Genomic DNA, 21,636 nt, shown 5'->3' with positions numbered 1-21,636 from the left:
ACTGCTTTCTCTCTTCAGGGACTTTTAATTCACAAAATTAATTTAGACAAACTAAAGAGATATCAGGTGAAATAAATACAGAGTTTATCAATGCAGAAGTTGTATGTAGAATTGGGCTGCTTGTTAGAGTGTTTTTTCATTGACACGTGCTGTTTCATTCAAGTCCAAATATTTCACAGAGATGGCAAAGCTAGCAAAATTGATATTTTAAGGTTTTTTAAGCATACTATGAAAACTCAGCAAACTTTTTAAATTGAAAAAAGCCTTTTATGTCAAAATCCATTAAATAATTTTTATTTGGAAAGCAGCACTTTTTTACACATTTGTAGTAGCCTATTAAGTTTTATATAGAAGGCTAAGAGAATAGCATATACGGTGACACAGTGAGTGGTAGTCTAAAACCTGAAGGAGCTGTAAGCAGTAGAATGTTTTGCTGCTTTAACTACCTAGGTATAAACAACCCTTCCCTAGTCACACAACTACCAAAGGGAAAAAAAAGTGCTTATACTGGAGTAGAAGATCACAGTTCAGCAATAAATCACACCTCTAATAGCTGTATTTATGATTGGTAAAACTTAACACAAGACCAGTCCTCATCTGAATAACTAAGGAGGCAGGTTAATCTTATTGCAAAGTAAGGTGTAACTTTGCTCAAATAATGGGCTCCCAATACTTTGCAGTCATGAAATTTCCCTGTAACTTTATTTGTATGCAGTAATAACACCTGTTCTTCGATGATAATATGAATTGGAAGTGTCTAGAAGGGTTGAGACTTTCCCTGGTCTGTTGTTTATCAACTGTGATATTGTCTCTGACAACATATAGCTGATGTCATGCTGCTTCCAGTAACTAAGGGCCTTTGATCTAATACTGTGTGGTGTTAAGAGTATCGGCCCAGTGTTAGATTACATATCCTACTTGCTTTGCCTTTCAATAAATACATTCTGTTTATGGTTGATTCTTTTAGACAAAGAGAAAATATTTGAAGGACAAAATGCTTCTGGAAGACAAAGACTACAAAGTAATGACTTCTCAGCTCTCCAATGATTTTGCAGACATGACTTTTATAGAGGTTTGTCGGTATGTGGTACAGATGTGGTTGTTTTTCTGTTATTTCCTTCCAGATGTGTCTTTTCACAGTACAGAGATATTGTGACCAACTGTGGCTTGCTTTCTTTCCCCAGGTTGTGCTTTCTAAAACTGAACCTTGTCCTCTTGGGAATTGAACTCAAATTTGGCAGTCAAGGGGAGAGGTAATTGTATGGCAGACTTCTCTTCTAGTAAGAAGTCAACTAATTCCAAACTAACAATTTGCAAAGAACTCAGAAACATGGCCTAGGGTCTGCACAGGTTTTATACACCTCTTATCTTCCTATGCACAGCATTTAGGAGACAGGATCGAAATGTTGTTCCTGGTTACTTAAGTGCTGGTGTGAATTTTACCATATACAGCAATCTCTTCTGCCTCCTCTTTTCTCACAGATAATCAGGCGAGAGACAGGAGATGAAACACCATTCTTACCTTTATTCCATATGCAAACAGCATAGGTCTCACTGATTTGGGGTGACTCAAGCATATTTATTTTCATTGGTAAAGGAAACGCCTCCTCATTTTTTTTAGCCACATGAGTTTTACAGAGGCTCCTAAATGCTATAAAGCATTGTCATAAAGGGATAATTTGTCAATGCTGGCAGCACAGCTTTTGCTCTCTGAAGCTGATCTGGTCCTGGGCCAGATAACACTCTGTCTGTTCTAATGATGAAATATAAGACATCCTAATGGGGAAGCTGGAACTAGTTCAGAAAGGGGAATAAATAAGTGCCATAGATCTTTAAAAAGCTTGAGAAATCGCCCAGAAAATGCAGACTATTGAGTGCAATTATTTCTGTTTCCACTTTTATAAAGGAAATGGCTGTTTTGACGAAACTGTAGAATAGAAACTCTGAAAACAGAGGGTTGTAGGGAAACACTGGTGTGAGAAATACATTGGGGCTTTCTTCCAGAATTGTTGAATGAACTCTACACTGAAAGAAGTCAGTAGATGTAGTTGCTTAGCACTAATGGAAGACAGTCCACAACTCAATCTATTCTTCCTTGAGTTCATGTATTGTCTGGCTGAAAATAGAATGATGAAAAGAGAAAGCAAGAGGGAAAAGGAAGCTGCGTGCTCTTTGAGATGTAGAGACTATATTTTTGCTTTCTTTACACGACAGTTGGCACAGAACAGATACCTCTTCTAAAAGCAGGACGTCTAGATGTTGCTACAGTATCTGCAGTAATAATTATAGTTATTTGTATTTTGTTTGTCCTCTGAGCCATGAATCTGGAGGAGCTGAGTCCAGGCCTTCTGTTGTGTGGAAGGAAAATGTTAACAACCTTGTCATCTTTCCCTATGCCATTCGCACTACCAATATTCATTAAAACTGGGTTGAAAGCAGTAGGAATTTGGACTGAGCTGGTACCTTGAGTGGCCTTTGTAGGGGAAAGTGGTAAATTTAATGATGCTGCAGGGGATTCAACATAGATGTGCTTAAAACAGCCCAGCAGCTCAGCATTAGAGCAGATACCTCAAACCCTGCACATCCTTAGTATCTTCAGTTGCACAGAACTTTTAAGTGTGAGTATTTGGGATTCTCAGTGACCCCATGGAGTAATGACCCATCCAGGCTGCAGTAAACTATGAATTATTTTATTACATTAAACATGTTCAAAAATAATGCACTGGAAGTGAAAGCACCTGTTTCCTATGAAGTTTACAATTTAGCAAATTAATTACAAAAAAAAAAAGCTGCCAAATCCTCAGGAGCCTCAGAGTTGAATAAACTGCAGAAATCCTAACAAAAGCTGATTTGCATGCTTTGAGTCCCTGTTCTTCCATGGCTCCCCCAGGTTTCTGTGGACAGTAAATTCCCTTTATGCCATTGAAAAAGCATGTTAACATTTTCATGTCCCATGTGTCTCTCATAAGTCACAGAAGCTATAACAAAGAGGATTAATATAAGATTGCGAGGTGAGAGGAAACTGTTATGATCATATAGTCTGAATTCTCACAACAGAGGTGAAAAATGTCACCAGACAGACAAATTGTGATTACTCCTTTGATTGTTTCTCAATACAGCACCATCCTGATCAATCCATCTGCGCAGATAAAGCTTCATCAGAATACAATGGGCTTTTTTATTGCTCATTCCCTGGCAGAAGTCAAAAGGTAAGATTCCCTATTACTGTTTTGTTGAAAAAAGGTCTAGAACAGAAAATCCTTCGACAGCAGATGAGTGCATTTATTCTCTCATCAGTTAAACACAATTCAGTTCTGGCTAATTCACTTTTGTTTTCTAGGGCACAGTTCTATTGTAAAGCCTGTCACAGCGATATACAGGATCCAGAGCAGATTAAAAAATGTCAATGTAAAAGCAGACTCTACTCAAAACCTTTTTCAGGTAATTTTTTAAAAATCTGTTTCTCTAAAAAAAAAAAAAAAAAAGGAAAATATGGCTGAATGAATATTTCTTAATTGTATTTTTATTAACTATTTCTCTAGAAGGTTAAGTTGGAATACACAGCCCTTTACTTACCTGATAAAATAGGGGTTGTTCTGATGATACCAGTAAGTCTCAGAGATTATGATTATACTTCAAATGCTTCAAATTTATGCTTTTCTTTAGGAGTCAAAGCTTCTTGGCTAAAAAAGAGTAGGACAGAATATACCTTGTTCAAGATTTTCACTCATTAACAGGTTTATCGCAGAATACTGTTCTTTAACTTCAGAGACTGAAGCAAATGTGTCTTACTACTATAGCATGTGTATAATTGAAGCAAAAGCTACAGCTGGATAAAAACAGAATTTTGTGTCTGGTTTGTACTAGATTCTTGGTCAGGATTCCCTGAGGAAGTGTGTCTAGATCTTTGTCATCGTGAGAATATAAAACTTTAAACATGAAGTCAGATAAACGTTTTTGAGGTTGTACAAGTTGTATAGCAACACTTAATGGTCTTTGCTCCAAGGACTGCAAATCTTAGCTGGATGGAGAGAACAGATTAATCACGGGTAACATCTAACCCTAAGCAGAGCAACTTATCCCTTTTTCACCTCAAACTCCATTTTTGAAGATGTGGGGCTTTGTTAGGTGTTAGTTTTCCATCGAAATAGAGAACAGCCTCTCAGATCTGTGTGTAACTGCACGAAATTGAAGCTTGCTGCCTTTTCATTAAGCATTTAAGGCCAAAACGTACACCTCTTCTAGGCTCCTGTACACTTCTCTGCTAGTATCTCCCCTCCATTGAGATGGTGCTTTGCTTTAAAGAGTAGAGAAGGAGCTTTCCATTAAATGTGGATATACACGTGCATGCCTACTTGTATTTCAAACACTTGCAAATCCTTTAAGCAGCAGATGGCAGCCAAGCCACATTACAAAACATGCCTCTGAACTGCAGATGGTTTGAGATAAAGGCAATACTCATTCACACTGTGCTCAGTCAGACTGAGTGAACAAGCACAAACATGCTGACACCTGGAGGACTCCATGTAGTAATGTCATGTAGAAAGAGAAGCTGGAGCCCATTTTCAGTCCAACACACTTATCAGCATAGATGTAACTAAGGCCCTGAAAGCCAGTTACCTCCCAGAAAAGAGACTTCCATAAACTGCAAAGACATCTCAATAAAAGTCAATGGCAAATGAATAGAAAGACATTGACACCGTAGGAGCTCTCCACCTGGTTGGTTTTCTTCTTGTTTCCTAGGCAATCTTAGATTTTAAAAGGACAAGATGACATTTCAGTATAAATGTGTATTAATAAAAAGCAGTTGTTTGCAAACCTGCAGTTCTGCACCAGTTATACTGTAGAGAGAGTAGTTGCCTGAGGTGGATCAGGAGCTTTGCCAGGCAAAAGACCTTGCCATTGGTTTCCCCTAGGATTCTGGATGTATCAGAGCAAAACAGAGCTTAATTATAAGCACTTTGGTTCATTCCTCCACTCTCCATATGATTTAGTTTAAGTGGTACATGGTATTCTGGATTCCTCCAAACTCATTGTGATGGAAGTAAGGGGAAGGTTAGATGGAAAAGACCCCAACTAGTGTAGATGAGTATGCCTCCAGTACCTGCAAGAGAAATAAGGAAATATAGTTGGCAAAAAGCAAGTTCATTGTCATGAATCTAAAAACTAATACAGGAGCCTCACAGATTGCGAGCTTTAGTCAAAGGAGCTACTGTTGTCATTTTAACAGGAGTGTAAATGGTGTACCAGAGTGCAGTCAGAACAGAAAACAAAGGCTATTTTTTCCTTTATCATCCAGACTTAATCAAAACCTATTACTATTATTAGATTATTAATGATTTTTTTAATCATCAAATATGTATTAAGAGGCAATAGGGCTTCTTGAGACAATGACACCCTGCCCTTCTTCAGGACCTGATCAGGCAGTGGAAGTAAACGAGAGCTTTTCTCCCTGTTCTGCATCTGTGCAGCACCTCAGAGCTGCCCTGAGCAGTCAGGCCCTGCACAGGTTGTTCACAGGAACCCAGGAAGTCTGTGATAAAGGCTGGGACTGAGCCCAGCTCTGTGGAGTTAGCCAAGTATCTTGGTTTAGAAGACTGTAAGAGAATTCTCTCAGATACTTATTAGTTACTGCATAAGACAGGCTGTTCTGAATTTTCATTCTCTGACTTGACTTATTCCATTAAGCTTGACCTAGAGGAATCAAGTGGCATGTAGCCTTCTCACAGAACTATCTCTCTCCACATCCAACTCCCGCCTCATTGAACACAGGGCTGTGTAGAAACTGGTGTCCTGTTACTAAGGCTAAATGCACCTGCTTTTAGCACACCTGTGTAGCCCAATTACAGCTTAAGGTTGACAAATCACCTGTTTAGACGGATGTCTGTCCCTTTTTCTTCCAGGGGTATTTTTGGAATTGCTAGCTGTTTCATCTGGGTTAGTATGGTTTGGCAATAGTTACGCCATCATAAGAAAGTTAAAGGTGTGTGAGGGTTCATCTGTCAGTTTGTGAGATAAAAAGATACATGTGTCTGAATGTTCCTCCAGAGTCCAACCTTTCCTTTCCCATCTGTACGCGTTGGACATGTTTAGACACATGTGACATGGAGAGCTTTGCTGCACCTCTTGTCAAATGCTGACAAGGGGAGGAATGCAGACTAGCAACAAAGGTACGGACCAGGGGAGTGTGAGGAGTAACATCATGCATCCTGAACCAGCTACATCACCATGAAAAGCAGGAGATGTAGGTAGGCTCTGGTGCTCTTAAAAAAATCTCAGAGGGTGCTGCTGTACATTCTCAAATCACTGCCTGGTGTTATAACGCTGGGCTTAATTGCCCATGACCTCAGATTATGGCCCAGAAAGGACTAGATCAAGTGTCAGAGAAAAGATGTTCCAGCTGTTAAATAGCTACTTTAGGATTTTGGAAACTTGAGCTCATTTTCTTGATCTGCTTCCTCAGATTCAATCTAGGACTTTAGGCCACTTAGCCTTTCTGAATTTTGATATCCAGATGGGAAATTGAGGAAGATAAAAATGGTTTTACTCTCAGAGAATAGTGGTATGAATAATTGCACGTCACTTAGGACAGGTATAAGGGTGGTACAAGTACACAGTATGAACTCTTCCTACCCTTTTTTTTTTTTTTCTTTTTTTCTTTTTCTTGTATGGAGGACCATGTTTTCATGGAGCACTTAGAGCACGCCTTCTCCCCTGCAGGACCAGGATCCTCCTCCTCCACACTTTTAAGGACAGGCCCAGCCCCAGTACCCCCATGCACCTTGGACTTCCCCCTCCCTACAGAACCAGCCCAGAAACCCACTCACCCCCTTCAGGACCAGCTCTGGGACCCCCTCATTTTCAAATGTAAGTCGTGATTCTCTCTAGTCGAGAACACATCTTGTTCTTTCCCATGCAAAATGAGAGAACAAAGGTCTTACAGGTCACACAAGTGTGTGTTGGCTATGTGTTGACGGTATGCTTCCTTCATCTGTGCCTCCACCTGCAGAACTGACAAAGGTTTCCTTCATTTGGGGGGAAAAACTCTGCAGTTCTGTATGAGTTTTAGCTTCCGGATTCCAACACAAGAACCTCACAAAGAGAAGGAGCTCCCTTTGGAATGAAATGGTGTGTTAAGTTTGTAGTGCTCACCATATTTAAGACTGTTTTATGCATGCTAGGTGGAATTACTATAATGCTATGCTGTATTTCTGAGCAGTTGGTATGAATAACCAATTACTCAGAGCTCCTTTGTCTAGCATTTCTGAAGCCCCCACAGAATCCTCAAATGCCATGGTAGCCATTTGCTGACACAACCAAAATGCAACTGAAGGCTATATAAAAGGAACCCAATTCTGTTTCATTGCCTTTGTTTCAGAGAAACTGAAATTCTATAGAGAATCACATGTTTCAGATGGAGAGCCTGCAAAGTCAAGGTCCCTTGGTGTTCTCCCACCTCAGAGTTCTGTTACTGGGTAAGAAATGTAAAGCTGTGTGTATGCTGAGCAGACATTTCCTGGACTGACTTACTGCAAATTTGTGTGGAACGTGGGAACAGCAGGGTGTGCCTCTTTACTAATTCTGCTATTGTTGGTGGTTGTGGTTGAAGTGGATGTTTATGGATTCTCCCTATCTTGATCAATTGAACAGCATAGAAAACACAACGTATGCCTATGCATCCAAATCCTTAGCCTCTCATCCTCTCCTGCAAGCTCAAAGCCTGTGCTGTGAACTCCTGATAGCACTATGGAGGAACAAAGGGAAGGAGAAGGAAGGGATTGGTATATCTCCTGAAAGTGCTCACTGCCTTCCAGACAGAAGCCCAATGATACCAGCGCTGAACAGCTGAGTCATGAGCACATTTTATTTGGCTCCTTCTGAGAGAGCAGAGTGGAGGCAGGAGCAGCTAGGCGTAGGAGCATTAACAGCCAACACCAAGATTTGCTCTTTGCTCAGATATTTAATTGTAGTGTGACGCTGGCAGCAACCTGGAAGAGTAGCAAACTCTGGTATACTCTAAAAGAAGTTTGCTCTAAAGCAAATGGAGATCCAAGAGAAATCAAACGCTACAGCCTTTCTCTAACATCAGTAATGCATGCTAGAGTCCTTTCTAGGCCATCTAAATTCTTCCTAGCCAGAGGAATCTGATCTCCCAGCCGGGTTTACAAACTGGTGGCAGAGCATAGTCATCTGCTGTCTAAGGCAAGGTGTGAATTGCAGTATTCTTATCTACAGTGTACTTAGTTTGCCAGTCCAGTTGACTTGCACTGGGACTCCTCCTAACCTGAGCTGCTACATTCAGCATAAGGAAGCATATCAGCATATCAGACCAGTATCGTGGTCTTGATACTGAGCTGTCAGTAATAGCCAGCTGTTATGCTCTTCCAGAGCATCCTCTAGAGAAGGTAACAGGACATATTAGCAAACAGTGTCACACTAGAATTTGCAGGGAGTAAACAGGAACCTAGTAGGGGAAGAGATGCACAAACTGGTATTCCTTGCCTTGTTTCTGCTTGTGAGCAATTTGCAGCTCTATAGAACTGAAGAGGCTCAATAAATGATGTCTCCCCTCCCTTCAAAATCCTGTCTTGTGCTTCAGCAGCAAAGGCAAATGTCAGTATGGCAAGGACTCTAAGGTGTCCTCTGGAGAGCTTTGCATCTTAGCAGCTGTCCCCAGCGCATACATGGTATCGGGACAATAAAATGTTGCTCAGTGCTGCTGTCCTACAACTGATTAGGTCAGCTGTAAATATTGGGACTGCACAGTAAATACATATGCGCATACTACCAGATTGTGCTGACTTGTTAAATATAAACGAAAACATAATTAGATTTATAATGTGTCCCTCCCCCTCCTCATGCCCAATAACATAATTTACCAAAGGGGGTGGGGGGTAGGGAGAGAAGAACAAGCCCTCGCAACCTGCTGAAATATCATTATTAACATGCACATGAAAAGTCAATTATGCCAGAGGGAGGTATTTAAGTGAAGTGAGTTTCCATACTCCGGGATTACACCTTGGGGATTATATATTTCTTATTTATTTATTTATTTTCCCTGAGATCTCTACTGCTGCTTAGCAGTGAGGAACAAAAATGTTACTAAGAGATATTTTGAAATCCCCTAAAGAAATAGCCAAATATGCAGATAAATAATTGTTCCCATCCCCATCAAGATTCTCCCTCATCACCATATCATAAAGACTCTATATTCTATCCAGCCAGTGCAGGTATGTTTTCTGGTGTTTAGTTTTAAATGACACCAGGGACTGGTCTTCCAGCACTTCCCTGGGGAGGACATTTTACTGTACTGTTGTTATTAGTTGCAGTATTTATTATTTGTATTATAGCGGTGCCTTGAGGCTTCTACTGGGACTGGGATCCTGTTAGGCTGGATGCTGTGTATGTGCATGGTAAAAGGCAGTTTCTGCCTTAAAGAGCTCTCAGTCTAAATAGAAAGAACAGACAAAGAGTGGGAAGGCAAACGGAAGTAGGAAAGGGTGAAATGAGGTATTGAAAGTCGTAGAGGAAACTTCACAATGCAAAATACAGCTCTTTGGGGCTGACTCTTCATAACATTAGAGTTCTCAAATTAATCCTAAATATTTTTTATTATTATTTAAACCAAGAGTAGAATTGGATCCAATTGCCCATTTTCAGATTAAGGTGAGGTTTTCCCCCTGGGGTGTTCTGCTAATAGAAAAGCTAACACTGACCTTTTGCTTCCAAATTACGATAGTTAGGACAGTGACCAAGGGGAGCTCCATGTTCAAATCTCTGCTCCTTTTGATTTAGGATGGTAAACTGCAATCTGATCCAGAGAAGGTAGACATTTTAACGCAAGTCTCATTTCCAGGGTTCTCTGAATATGCAATAGAGATTACTTCCACTGTGTCCAGCAGGCAGTACTTTTAAAATTACTTGGATACTAACCCTCTTGCCCCTTTATAGGGTCCTTTGGAAAGATCTGTGTTTACTGGGACATTAGCCAACTAAATATTTAAATCCCAATTATTTTTTTTTAAACAGAAATTTGCATCTGAGATTGAGACAAGATTTGCATATGGGCTAATCAATGAAGAATGTAGTCAAACCATAATGCAGGGAAATTCAATAAAGTATAGTAGGATAAGACTCAGAACATACTTGGTTCAGGTCTTGTCAATATTGCTGGTGTCCTAGACTATTTTAATGAAAGATATCTTAAATTGTATTGCACGTATTAAGTCTTGTACATTTTTTCCTTTCTCTTTTTGTTTCCCCCACTGAAAATAAGCAGATCTTTATATCCAGGAGAACTTAATTAGCATCATTTAAAAAAAAAAAAAAAAAAGTCGTCACAAACCAATACAACAAAACCCTAATACCTATAAAGCTCATCCAGAAGTGAATACATAAAGACCTGTTAGGATTCCTCAAGCACTTCTGAGCCCCTGCACCGATACACTTGCTTTACTAGTCATGGTTTTTCCACGCATTCTTGCCTAAGGCATGACAAATTTAATGGTGTATGTTTTGCTGAATTGTTGACTCTTGTTTTTCATTCCTGCTAAGTTTCTAGTGAGGCATAAAAGAATGTTTGTGAGCAAGGCTCCATGTGTACACAACTCTGCAGTGTCTCCTTCCCTTTTGCCCTGGTGCAGTCACTTCAGCCAAGCAATGGATTAGTAGAAACTGAATTAGATTAAAAGGGAAACCAGGTTAAAGAACCAAGTTTTATCTCCCTGTTAATTGTAACTTATCTAGTGCCTGGATAATTGCTCGTAAATACCTGCTGAGTTGCCAAGCCTATGTTAAGGCTTGTCAGTCTTTAATAAATCTTAAAGACTTAAGATCCTACTCTTTGATGCTACCCATCACTTCCCAGTCCAAAGGTAGGGCAAAACAAGGCAGTAATGCTGAGCGCTCCAGCTCAGCTCATCTGGCAGAATGCATCACAGTCTTTATAAATGTGTGAGAAGGGCTGTGCAAGAGCTCCTGAAAAGGTCATTGGTATTTTTGGAGCGATAAATCATGGAGGGAAAGATTTGCATTTTGGCTGTATAAAATCCAGGGCTGGATTAGAGAGAGCATACTTTGCAGTAATATTTCTCTCCTGACTTGTTTTATTAGCTTCCTTTAAACATGTTACATTATTGCTTATAGAATTTCATTTACTTGGATTGGCAGCTTGATAAATATGTCTATTGGCGATGATTTGGATTGCTCTGGGCATTAATATTATTAAAACCTGTCACAAGGAAATGTCTGAAAGATGACTTACTGTAAAGATTACAGCATGAAATAAATCATACAATGGTATTTGTTACCGTTTATGGCCTCTTGGAGCCGAGTCAATCCCTTTTTATGTTGCATTATTTTTCAAGTTTTTATAGCCTTACATTATATATCGCTGTCAGAAATGAACAGATGGGGTGTCAAACACGAGCCTTCTGAATAATTCCCACCCTCGGGTTATTTGTATGAAGGACAAGTGTAAAACTGTGTTCTCAAGAAAAAGGAGATAGATAAAGGTGGAGAAAGTGTTGTTACAGTGAGCAAGATCCCTTTTGTCAGCAGGCACATTGTGCTTTTGATCACTACCTGGTATTTACGCTACAGGGTGGGGGCTCTGTGGAAAATGTAGCAGTCTGTTGGCATAGCAAAAAACCTCACAAGTTAGACAAGTTTCACGTTCCTTCAGCTTTAGTTTTATTGCTAGAATGGGAGAGAGACATGGAAGGGGTGTTTTATTGATAGCCAAACCTCAGAGGGTTTGCAGAAACATGGAAAAGTGTGGATGCCTATAGGTACCTCTCAAACACTTCAGGGGTGGAATTCTAAAAGGAGTCCCTCCTTAACTACACAAAAGGCATTTCTGGAGTTTGGGATGCCTAAGGAAGAAGATGAACAGGTATTTTGGACACTGGAAGTTTATGAACTGATGTTAGGCAGGGAGCTCCTCTAGGAAGAGGCAATAATATTTTGCATTCCACTTTTTGTTGTGTTGGTAAGTCCCATTTTTCTTGCTGTGTATTTTTGAGGACTACTTGTCAGAGTCACGGTGACAGGTTGGATGGAATGATATTTAAGCTGATAAATACACATGCAGATAACTAGGTTTATCTGACTTCTTAAAAAAATTCAGGTGGGAGACATCATCCATGCATACTTTCCCCCAAACTTTCTCTCTTCAAATCTCCAGCCCCGAGAATCTTGTGCAGGTACACAGAATATAAATCAGCATTATTTTTGGAACATGACTCTTCTTGGTATAAATGGATCTTTAAGCACCCCAATAAATTGTTATGTCAATGCGGGCTGGCTGAATCTTGCTCGTGGAACACCGAGGTCTTATCTTCACTGAAACTTGCACAACAAATAAGACTGACAAATCATTGTGATGGAGCAGATATTTTAGTGGATTTCTGACACAGAAAACCTAGCTTCCATGGTGTGCAAAATCTGCCCAAACTTGTTTTGTGCAGACTGCATTGTCTCTTTGCGTGAAAACCAAGTCTGTTTACTGGCATTGAAAAGAGGGAAGGAAGGGTTTCACTTTTTTCTTTTTTTTTTTTTTTTTTTTGAAACCCCATAATAAACAAAAGCATGCTCCATTTGGGCCTTTAAGTCACTGGAGGTGTTACTGGTAACTCGTAACAGGACTCTTCTTCCAAAAGTGATTTACTTCTTGGTTGAATTTTTGGATATAGGCCTCCAGTTATTTACTTGTTTTTTCCTTCCCTTCTGGAGAGTAAAAAATTCAGAATACTAGAAAGATAAAGTCTCAGCCCTTGCCTGCCTTTATATATAGAATGTTTTCTTAACTTGAGTTTGCGTTCACGCTCACTGTATTTGGCACCTAAACTCCCTGTGATTTTAGCCAGTCGCCATTCCTTACAAATTTAGTCAGCTAATGCAAAGTTTATTCCAGCTTCTTTCTAAAGCTCTCTTCCCTTGTGTTCACATGCCTCTCTTGTTTCTCTGAGACTTACCATTAGAGATCAGAGTGCCTTGTCCTTTGCAGCCTCTCCCTGTATTCCTCAGTCTTTTTTTCTATATTTCACATGAAAATACAGCACCTCTCTCTTCCCCAGGCCCTTGTCCCACATCTATCATCAAGCTTGCTTAAGAGTTTTAGGGATTCACATTCACCATGCAAAGTGCTGTTGTACTTCACATTGTAACTGGAGTTGCACCCACCTGTACGTACTAATCCGATTCCACATTATACAATAGTATAATCACTTAAAGAATTTGCATGACTGATGGTGTGACTTCTGAGTGCATAAGGATAAGTTTCATAATTAGCTTTCCCTGTGAACTTGTGCAAACCAGTCTATTTATAATTTGGTCAGCTCTTGATTTTTAATGAGGGTGCTGAGAGTGACTGAAGCCTCTGGCAGCATGCATTTCATATTTTAATTACCCACAGTAATTCTGACAATTACACCAATGTCATAAATCACATCATAATGACCCATTAAAAAAAAAAAACACCCGTATTTAATGATTGGATGGGGATTTAAGTTGAACAGATATGCAATGGCTTAACAAGAAGCCAAAATCTCCATGGAGTTTCGAAGTCTTCCAAATCTTTTCATTGAGCTATGGCTCCAGAAGGTGAAGAAACTTTGTGCAAAGTTTCTTCTACAGGCCAAGTCCTGATTTCCTCAGCAGGTGATTGCTTTTCATGGGATGAAATCCCATACCTATGTGCCAGGCTAGAATTGGACTTCTGCATGATTTGAGTCTTGGTAGCTAATTGGCCATTCTGGTCTCTGTCTTTGAGTCCAGGAGAATTTAGAATTACTCTTGGCAATGCCGATACAGTAGTCACAAGCATCGCTGGATGTCATGCAAGCATTATGGCATTGGTTTTTAGCCAGTTAACTTGAGTTTTAGTAGGGATAGTCTAGAGGTAGAGCTCACACGTTTTCATCTTCTGGCAGATGGCTTTTGTTACACTATCCGTGGTTTAATGAAGTGTAAATGTATCTATCTTGTGTGTGGTGCTTAACGCCCTTCTTACCATTAACAGTTGTTGAGGAGGGCAGTTAGTGAGGGATGGTCAACATCACACTGATAACATAGCATTTTCTTCTCTGGTGATTTTTTTGGGTGGTGTCACCATGTGCCACCTCTTACACAGACCTGAAACAACAGGGCTAGGCTAAGGTCTGCAGGTAAGTCTTCTGAGGAACAGAGTCTGCACAAAGTTACCACCAGCTCAGCCAAAAATAAGGCTGTGCTACCCAGCATAGTCTATTATTCAGCTGGGTCCTGGCTCCCTGGTTTTAGCCTTTAGTGAAAATCACTTCTATTATCTAAAATCTTGAGTAAGCCAAGTTCTGCTCTTTAGATTATTTTGCTATTAATAACGTCACAATAAGTGGGTGGAAGTAGCTAATGGCTCTAAGCCACAAATGATCCCAAATGTTCCCAGTCTCTACTCTCCTGTAAACCTTGACAGATTGGGAGTGCTTAGTAAAATATTGTAACACTCAACACGCATTTACAAGACAGAGATTTGTCCCATGACGGCTTCCAGATGTGTGAGTGTGTGCAATTTCATAATTCAAGAACAGATTCTATTGCCCTCTGCAGATCCCCCATCAGGCTGTTCATAAATGCTGCTCATAATTAAATTAACCCACTAACTATCCATGCAAATTTTGATAAGCAGTGACCAAAAAAAAAAAAAAAGAGAAACTGTTGAGATGCTCTCAAAAATGACAAGGTTGTCTTCAGAGATTATTTATCAGTATGAGAATATTTGGTTTTTCCCTTCCTGTTTGCCAAAATCTACTTTGTCCCTTCATACATGACAACTGTTTCAAGGGTTTAATCTAATAATTAGGAGCTGAATTTTGCCACCCTTACTCAAGCTGTCTGCTGTCTTACTCTCTGGAATCAAAGCAAGTCTCTATTCTGTGTGTGGGTAGCAGGATCAGGCTTTGGTTTTTAAAATATAGCCTGTGCCCAGCCCAAGTAGCAGTGGAAGAACAAAAATACGCATGTACACTTGTCCATGCCAAGGAGAAGAAGCTGCGTTTTATCTAGCCCTCCTGTGACCTTGGAAGGGGAGAAGGAGGCTTCAGCAAAGATTTCAAAAGGGATGTTATGAATAGTGAGATGTTGTTTTCTGTCAGAAACAATGGCTTATAGCTCTGACACATGAGATCTACCTGCAGAAGTAGTATCCAGCTTCCCCACGATAACCATGCTATATTAATTTGCAAAAGTGTTAGAGTTATTACACCTGGTTTCTATCTATGGCTGAACAACATGTCCTCATATAGTAAAAGTGTTAGCTGAGAGAGGTGATTTGGATGGAGGATGAATGCAGAAATGGAGAGCAGATAACAAAAGCAGAAGGTGTCTTTTCTTATATATCACTCTGAGGTTTCTTTAGTGAAGTAGGCCCTAATGCATCTAGATCAATCTTCAGACAGTTCAGTCCAGTTATCCAGTTACGCATTTTGAATTTCGCTAGTGCTGCCAACTCTTCAGACTTTGCCACACAGGTATCAGGAGTTCTTCTTAAGGCATCATCACGTGGAGTCCTGTTACTGGAGAATCTTGGCTCCATTTTAAAATGTGGTGTCAGGCAGTGCCTATTAGACTAGGAATCAGCCTTTCTATTTCTGTGTTGTGTAAGTCCCAGTGCTACATGTCTCATTCCATACTGTTTTCTCAGTTCAACTTAGTTTGCCTTTATTGTTCATGTTTACAACTCTAAGTAAAGCAGGAGTCCCTAAACTTAGTGGGGGACTGTAAGTATTGCAGCAATATAGATGATAACTACAGACTATTTTTATTTTAGTGTATTCTGTACAACCACACTGACTTCACTGGGATTACATGTGCATTGCTTAGGGGCAGATTTGGTTCAGTGGATGTAATTAAGAAAAATTTAACTACGCATTTTTAAGATTGGTTTTACTTGTTGCCTGATGTATTTGTTAATTATTGGATGGAATACTCTAAATTATAATATTTTGCAATGACACGTAATAACTCCGTGTCAATTAATTAAGCCTCATAGTTCCTTGTGAGGTAGGCAAAGCACTTTGATGCGTTGTGATTGGACTGATATAATCCATGACAATGAATAAGCCAAGTCCAGACAAGCACCGTATTCTCACAGTGTGGGCCTGGGAGTGAGAAAAGGGGCTTTGTAGCAGCCTTCACAGGCACAGGCAATTTTCATTGTGTGTGTGAAACTCCACTCCTCCCTAAAGGAAAAGGTTAACATATGTGCAGATCTGGGAGTGATTCAAAAAAACAATAAGAGGATTCCCAAATGGGATGTGAACTGAACAGTCCACATGCCAAGTGTTAAATCATCCGCAAGGCTGCGGTACAGAGGCAAGGGAAGGACGTCAGGGCGTTTGTGCTGTTGGGCCAGGGCTTTCCAGATCCAGCTGCTGGAGCAACCTGCTTGCGTTGCACAGATACCGATGGGTGTTTTCTCTCTGGAGATTTTTGTGCACAGATTTCTCATGTGTGTAGGTTTCTGGGGAACAATGGTGCAACTCTCCAGGCCTTGCTTTGTCCTGAGGTGCTTTGTGAGCCTGCTTCTACCCCTGTATCTCTCTCTGGGAAAAATTTAGGACACAGAAATAAGCTCCGATTCCTGAGGATTTGCCGCTATTCTGTATTTAGAGATCAGAAGGGAAAGCAAATGAGCACAGACCTCAACGTGTACATGTGACATTAAGACTCATTGTAGCCACATTTTCCCACGACAAGGAGTGGAAGAGCTGATGTCGGAAGACTGCAGGCAAGGGATTCAACAAAGCTTTTTAGGGCTTTGCAAAGGCATTATGAAGAATTTAAAGATAGCTTGTCAGCAGGAAGTTGTTGGCAGCTAACAATTTGATAAAAGGACTTCCACTCCCGGCCTTCTAATGCTATAGACAACTGTTGATCACTTATGTTAGTCCTCAAATGAAGTTTGAAACATCTTGGATGTGTCTGACCATCTTTCAGTGTAGCTGAGAGCTACGTTATCTACTTTGATTCATGGAAACATGGGTGACTGGTTTAGATTAGGTCATGGCTGTGGAAACAGGCAAAAAAGAAATGTTTTACCATGTTGTAGCACTCTCAGTTCAACTCTGGTACAGTGGACCAAACTGCCATTTTGGATGATATATAAGGTATTGAACTAGCGTTACTTGCGGTATAAAACCAAATTTTTCTCCAAGATTAATGGTGGGCTATTGTTGTAATAGCCTCAGTTCGTCTGTGGGTTGGGCACAGACTGATTATACCAGTGGCTTATGCACCTGACACTGTGGAACAGTATTTTCAAATGTTCAGCCACTAGGACTAAATTTTCAGAAATGCCCACAGTCCAAAGTACCTAGTGTGCTTAACTTTTGTAATTCAGCTCCACTTTTATGGTCTTTGGTAACATGGTCTGGTGATTTTTTTAATATTCTATTCAGTGCGATGTAAGTGGTAAGGACCTCAAATGAGAATGTGATAGAGAAGGAAGGGTAACACAGACATGGCAATGCACAGCATCATGCGAATGCAACTATTTTCTTTGCAGATTCATGCAGAGCCAACACGGATAACTGTGCACCCACAGCACAGTCAATTTGTGACCCAGATAACCTGCTGACAGTTGTAGTGACTGTAGCTCAATCAGAGACTATTTCTATCTCTCTCTTGGGGTACTACAGCATGTCAGTTCCAGTGCCTTCATCCTCAAGCTCCTCAGAGTCCAGTGCAGGATGATTTACGAGTCTCTCAGGAAAATCAGATTTCTCTAAGAATCAGGTAACTTGCAGAGTATATGGCAGAAGGAACCTTTAACTAAAGAATGGCTTGTTACATCAGAATGTGCTTGGCCTTGGCAAGGTGGATGCCGTTACGATGAAGTGAGTTTCCTGCTGTCTTTTGCCTCCATCTCCCACTTTAGGGATCCAACAAGTGTTTCCTCCAAGGCGTATATATTTCCCATAATATTAGAATGAGGAGTTGTCATTTCTGACAGGTTGTGTATATAGATGATGGCTTTATTATGATGGAGATGCATACATTGATTGATTGGTAAATCTGAGTCAAGTAAGAGAGCTTGTGAGAAGATAGTCTCTTACTTGCCAAAATACCATTTAATCACTGGCCTAATGATTCGTTATCTGAGGAGATGTGTGGCTAATAGATGCAATTGTTTGCAGTTAGCACAAGGCTGCATAGAGACACTGCAGAGATTTAAAGGAGTACATGCATCCCTTTCTCTCCAGTTTGGTACTAGCTTGCTAAATTCAGGAGAGTTAGTTTGAAGCCTCTTCCTGCCCCTTGTCAGAGATGCAAAACGACCTTTCATTTTGCTGAAGGCTGGGTAATTCAAAGCTGATCAAAAAATGTTTCATGCAACATGTTGTTCGCCTGTGAAACTTCTTGCTGCAAATGCTGCTGAGAGCAAGAACTGTGCAAGTGACAGAAGAGAGCAACAGGGATAGGTATTGTAGTGGTTTTGGCTATGCTTTGTGAACTTCTGGAGATTGACGGACTTCAGCTAAAGGGCCTGGAAAAAGATTGGAAGTCTCATGGCTTGGTACCACCAGTCTGTAAGAGGAGCAGAGCTGTTGTGAGCTGTTTGGCACCTGGAGCACACTGCTTTCTGTTTGCCCTTCCTTTCTTTCCCCCCAGGTTGCTTCCAGCTGCCAGTGCCTGCTGCTCTTGCCTCCTCTTGAGCTGCAGTAGTGCAGCAGCCAGTGCATACAGATTTGTTTCTACCTCTTTGCTGCCTTTCTTGCCTGAAGGAAAGATTTTTTTCTATGCTTTCCTCCATCAGGCATACCTTGCACCTTGCTTTGCATTATCTGCTACTTGTCCACATTAAAGGTTAGATGGTGCTTGAGTTGGATCTGCTGTAGGCCATCCCTTTCTCCCTTATCCTGCAGTAGTGTGGAAGGAACAGAGATAGGAGACACTGCAGAACTGGAAAGGACCAGCTTCCAGATTTGGCTTTACAATCAAGCCCAGCATGTCGCAAGTGTGTTACAGAGGAGACTGGCGAGCAACTAGGCAAAAGTCGGTCATTACAGTTTATGTCCATGCTATTAGTAGATCCTTTGTGGCTTTTACATCTTGTGTTGGTTTTAAGATAGGTGAACATTTATAAAACTTGGAAATATATTAATTTAGAAGAACAAGGTAACCTATTCTAATATGATCAGTCCTGGGATTTGTTATTAATCCCTTAGTCTAAGACCTGGGAAGCTAGCAGAAACTGCAAAAAAGTTCCAGCCTGGTCTTTGAATTCTCATGTGGAATGGGAAAGACTCTGTAGCTATGCTGCAGTTATTTAAATGACTGTGACTTTTAACTAGTTATCATGGGTATGGGTTAATTGTATAGCTATGGCATTGTGGAGTTTGGCACAAGCTGCAAACCCCCCAGCCCCATTTTCAAAAATGGCACAAATTCTCAGGTTCCTTACTGCTGTGCTAAGAAGTGCTAAACCCAGTACCAGCATAAGCTGGTCTGTACAGGGCACAGTTAGATCCACCTTGCAGGCGTCATACTGAATGACACCTTCTTCTAGCAAAATCCCCCCTCTCCTTTCTGTTAATCACACCTCACCCAATACTCCATGGACAAGATAAGGACAAATTGGACATGGAAAAGAATGTCAGGACCAAACACTTCTCTGGTCATACAGCTCTACTAAGGCTGTTGTGTTCAGTATGTATTATAATCCTAGATGGCAAGTTTCAGTTATCATTGTGATTTCAGTTACAGAGTGATTAAATAAACTTTGCTCTTGAGCCAACTGTTCAAGGCTGACTCTCGCTACAGTAAAGCTAGAGAGATGGTGCTGAGCAAATGGTTTATCCAATAGATTCCAGGTCTTTTTCTGTCCATGCCTGGGCCATGAGGAGACGTGTGAACAACCCTTTGTTGTTCGACATGACTTCCCTGACAATTCTGTTCTGTAGCAGTCCTTTGAAACAGGCTGATGTTCAGAGCAGCATCTGATTGAATGGCTGTTGTTTCACGTGGTCTTGTTGCTGCTTCTGAACTAACACAATGCTCGCAAACACAGGTACGTATCTGAAATTTGCCTCTAAGAATATCCTGCAATATGGGCCTAATTTAAAGTCCCTGAAGACAAGGGGAAAATTCCTGCTGACTTCTTTTTGCTCTTAATCAAGACCATGTTTATATAAATATTGCTTCAATGAATGTCCTCACTGAAGAACTTGTATAATCCTAGGGACCTAGTCCAAACAGCTATAAACATCACAACTAATACAATAATTCAAGGAAACACTTCACAGTGTATTTTTCCTTATGTTTGTCTCAGCTGACATTGACAGAGGAATTCCTGCACCACACAACCCTTTCCCCCCATACTGTCATGGTTAATGTGTGACTCATACATCCTAATTTTTCCTTGCTACTATGAGACATGAAAGCTATGATGTAGATAAAGAGGGCATCTCAGCAGCAGCTGGAGATGCGATCTCAACTTGGGTAAACTGTAGCTGCCGCTGCTGAGAGGTTGTTCTGTAGCTAAGAAGTTTCTCTCTCTGTTTTAGGGGTTTTGATGGCCAAGGAGAGGAGAACAGCAGAGTCATCCTAGATTTAACAGGAATGTTCCACTGGTGTGATGCTGTTCCACTGCAGGAGGCTCTTCTGGTAGGTGTAGGGTATTTGCTTTTGGGATCCTCACGTCTTCCTCCTTGTTCTCCTAGCAATAAGCTGGAGCTTCAGTGCATTGATCTGGGTGGAGGGCACAGCACTCTCTGATTTACTGCTGTTTACTTACCAATGTTATTTTAGCCAATTTCTAACTTTGATTTCATATGCAAAGGTAAGAGACAGACCCGGCCCTGGAGGGGAGAGACTGAGGGTTTACCATTACCCCCTTTTTCAGGAGTAAGCTGCAGATAAAGTGTCTTGACCAGGGTCGCATAGAGACTCTGTTGCAGTGGTGGGAGCTGAAGGCTCATTCCATGGCCATATTCCCTTTTAATTTAGGTGGTAACCTGGGAACAGAGAAAGATCTCCAAGGTAACAAGGGATCAGTAATGCCTTCCATGTTCATCTAAAGCAGGGCAGGCACCCTATCTCAGGAGTGGATCTCAACAGATGGACAAAGGAAGGTCTGATTGACGTCTATTTTATGTTAAAATTTTGTATGTTGTGTTTCCAGACCCCTGTGTCTGTGACATTATTGATCTGGATATCTGTAAGACAGTTTGGTTTATTTATTTAATGTGTCTAATCCGTAAAAGAACAAATCCCATCTAGAAATGGCAGGTTGTGCTCAGAGCTGCCAGAGAGCTGAGAGTAGGCAACCAAATCTTGCAATGAGGTGATCAAAGATTTCATCAAAAATACAGAATGTTCAAGCTGTTCTGCCAGCTGGGAGACTTGTAGCAGGCTGGAATTCATGCTGCTTGAAATGCTGCAGCTTCCTTCCAAGCAAATAAAAGGACCCTATTGCCCAGCAACCTCCAAAATAGGATTAGTCATTACAAATGGGCAAATATCCCAATAGGACTGGACGCTCAGCTCTGTGAATTGAAGAGTGATGTTTTGAAAAGATCTTACAGGCGGGTTTACATGAGGAAGAAGGCTTACAACTGCTAGTGTGTCCTAACTCCCCATGTGCCACTTCTGTTTTGT

General features: G+C 40.7%; 1 protein-coding gene across 1 annotated transcript in view; it reads left to right on the top strand.

The window, feature by feature from the left end:
- The window catches only part of KCNU1 (potassium calcium-activated channel subfamily U member 1), a 53,482-nt gene that overhangs the window by 15,111 nt on the left and 16,735 nt on the right, over positions 1-21,636 (top strand). Inside the window, exons 15-20 of the mRNA XM_052805455.1 lie at positions 968-1,080; positions 1,185-1,253; positions 3,120-3,209; positions 3,341-3,441; positions 7,379-7,475; positions 20,544-20,643. Of these exons, the coding sequence (XP_052661415.1) occupies positions 968-1,080; positions 1,185-1,253; positions 3,120-3,209; positions 3,341-3,441; positions 7,379-7,475; positions 20,544-20,643 (570 nt within the window). The remainder of the gene's footprint in view (positions 1-967; positions 1,081-1,184; positions 1,254-3,119; positions 3,210-3,340; positions 3,442-7,378; positions 7,476-20,543; positions 20,644-21,636) is intronic.

Source organism: Harpia harpyja, chromosome 13 (assembly GCF_026419915.1).
Source record: "Harpia harpyja isolate bHarHar1 chromosome 13, bHarHar1 primary haplotype, whole genome shotgun sequence".
In the NCBI taxonomy this organism is placed as follows: Eukaryota; Metazoa; Chordata; class Aves; order Accipitriformes; family Accipitridae; genus Harpia; species Harpia harpyja.
Note: the sequence above shows the minus strand (reverse complement) of the source record. Positions and strands in the feature narration are given on the sequence as shown.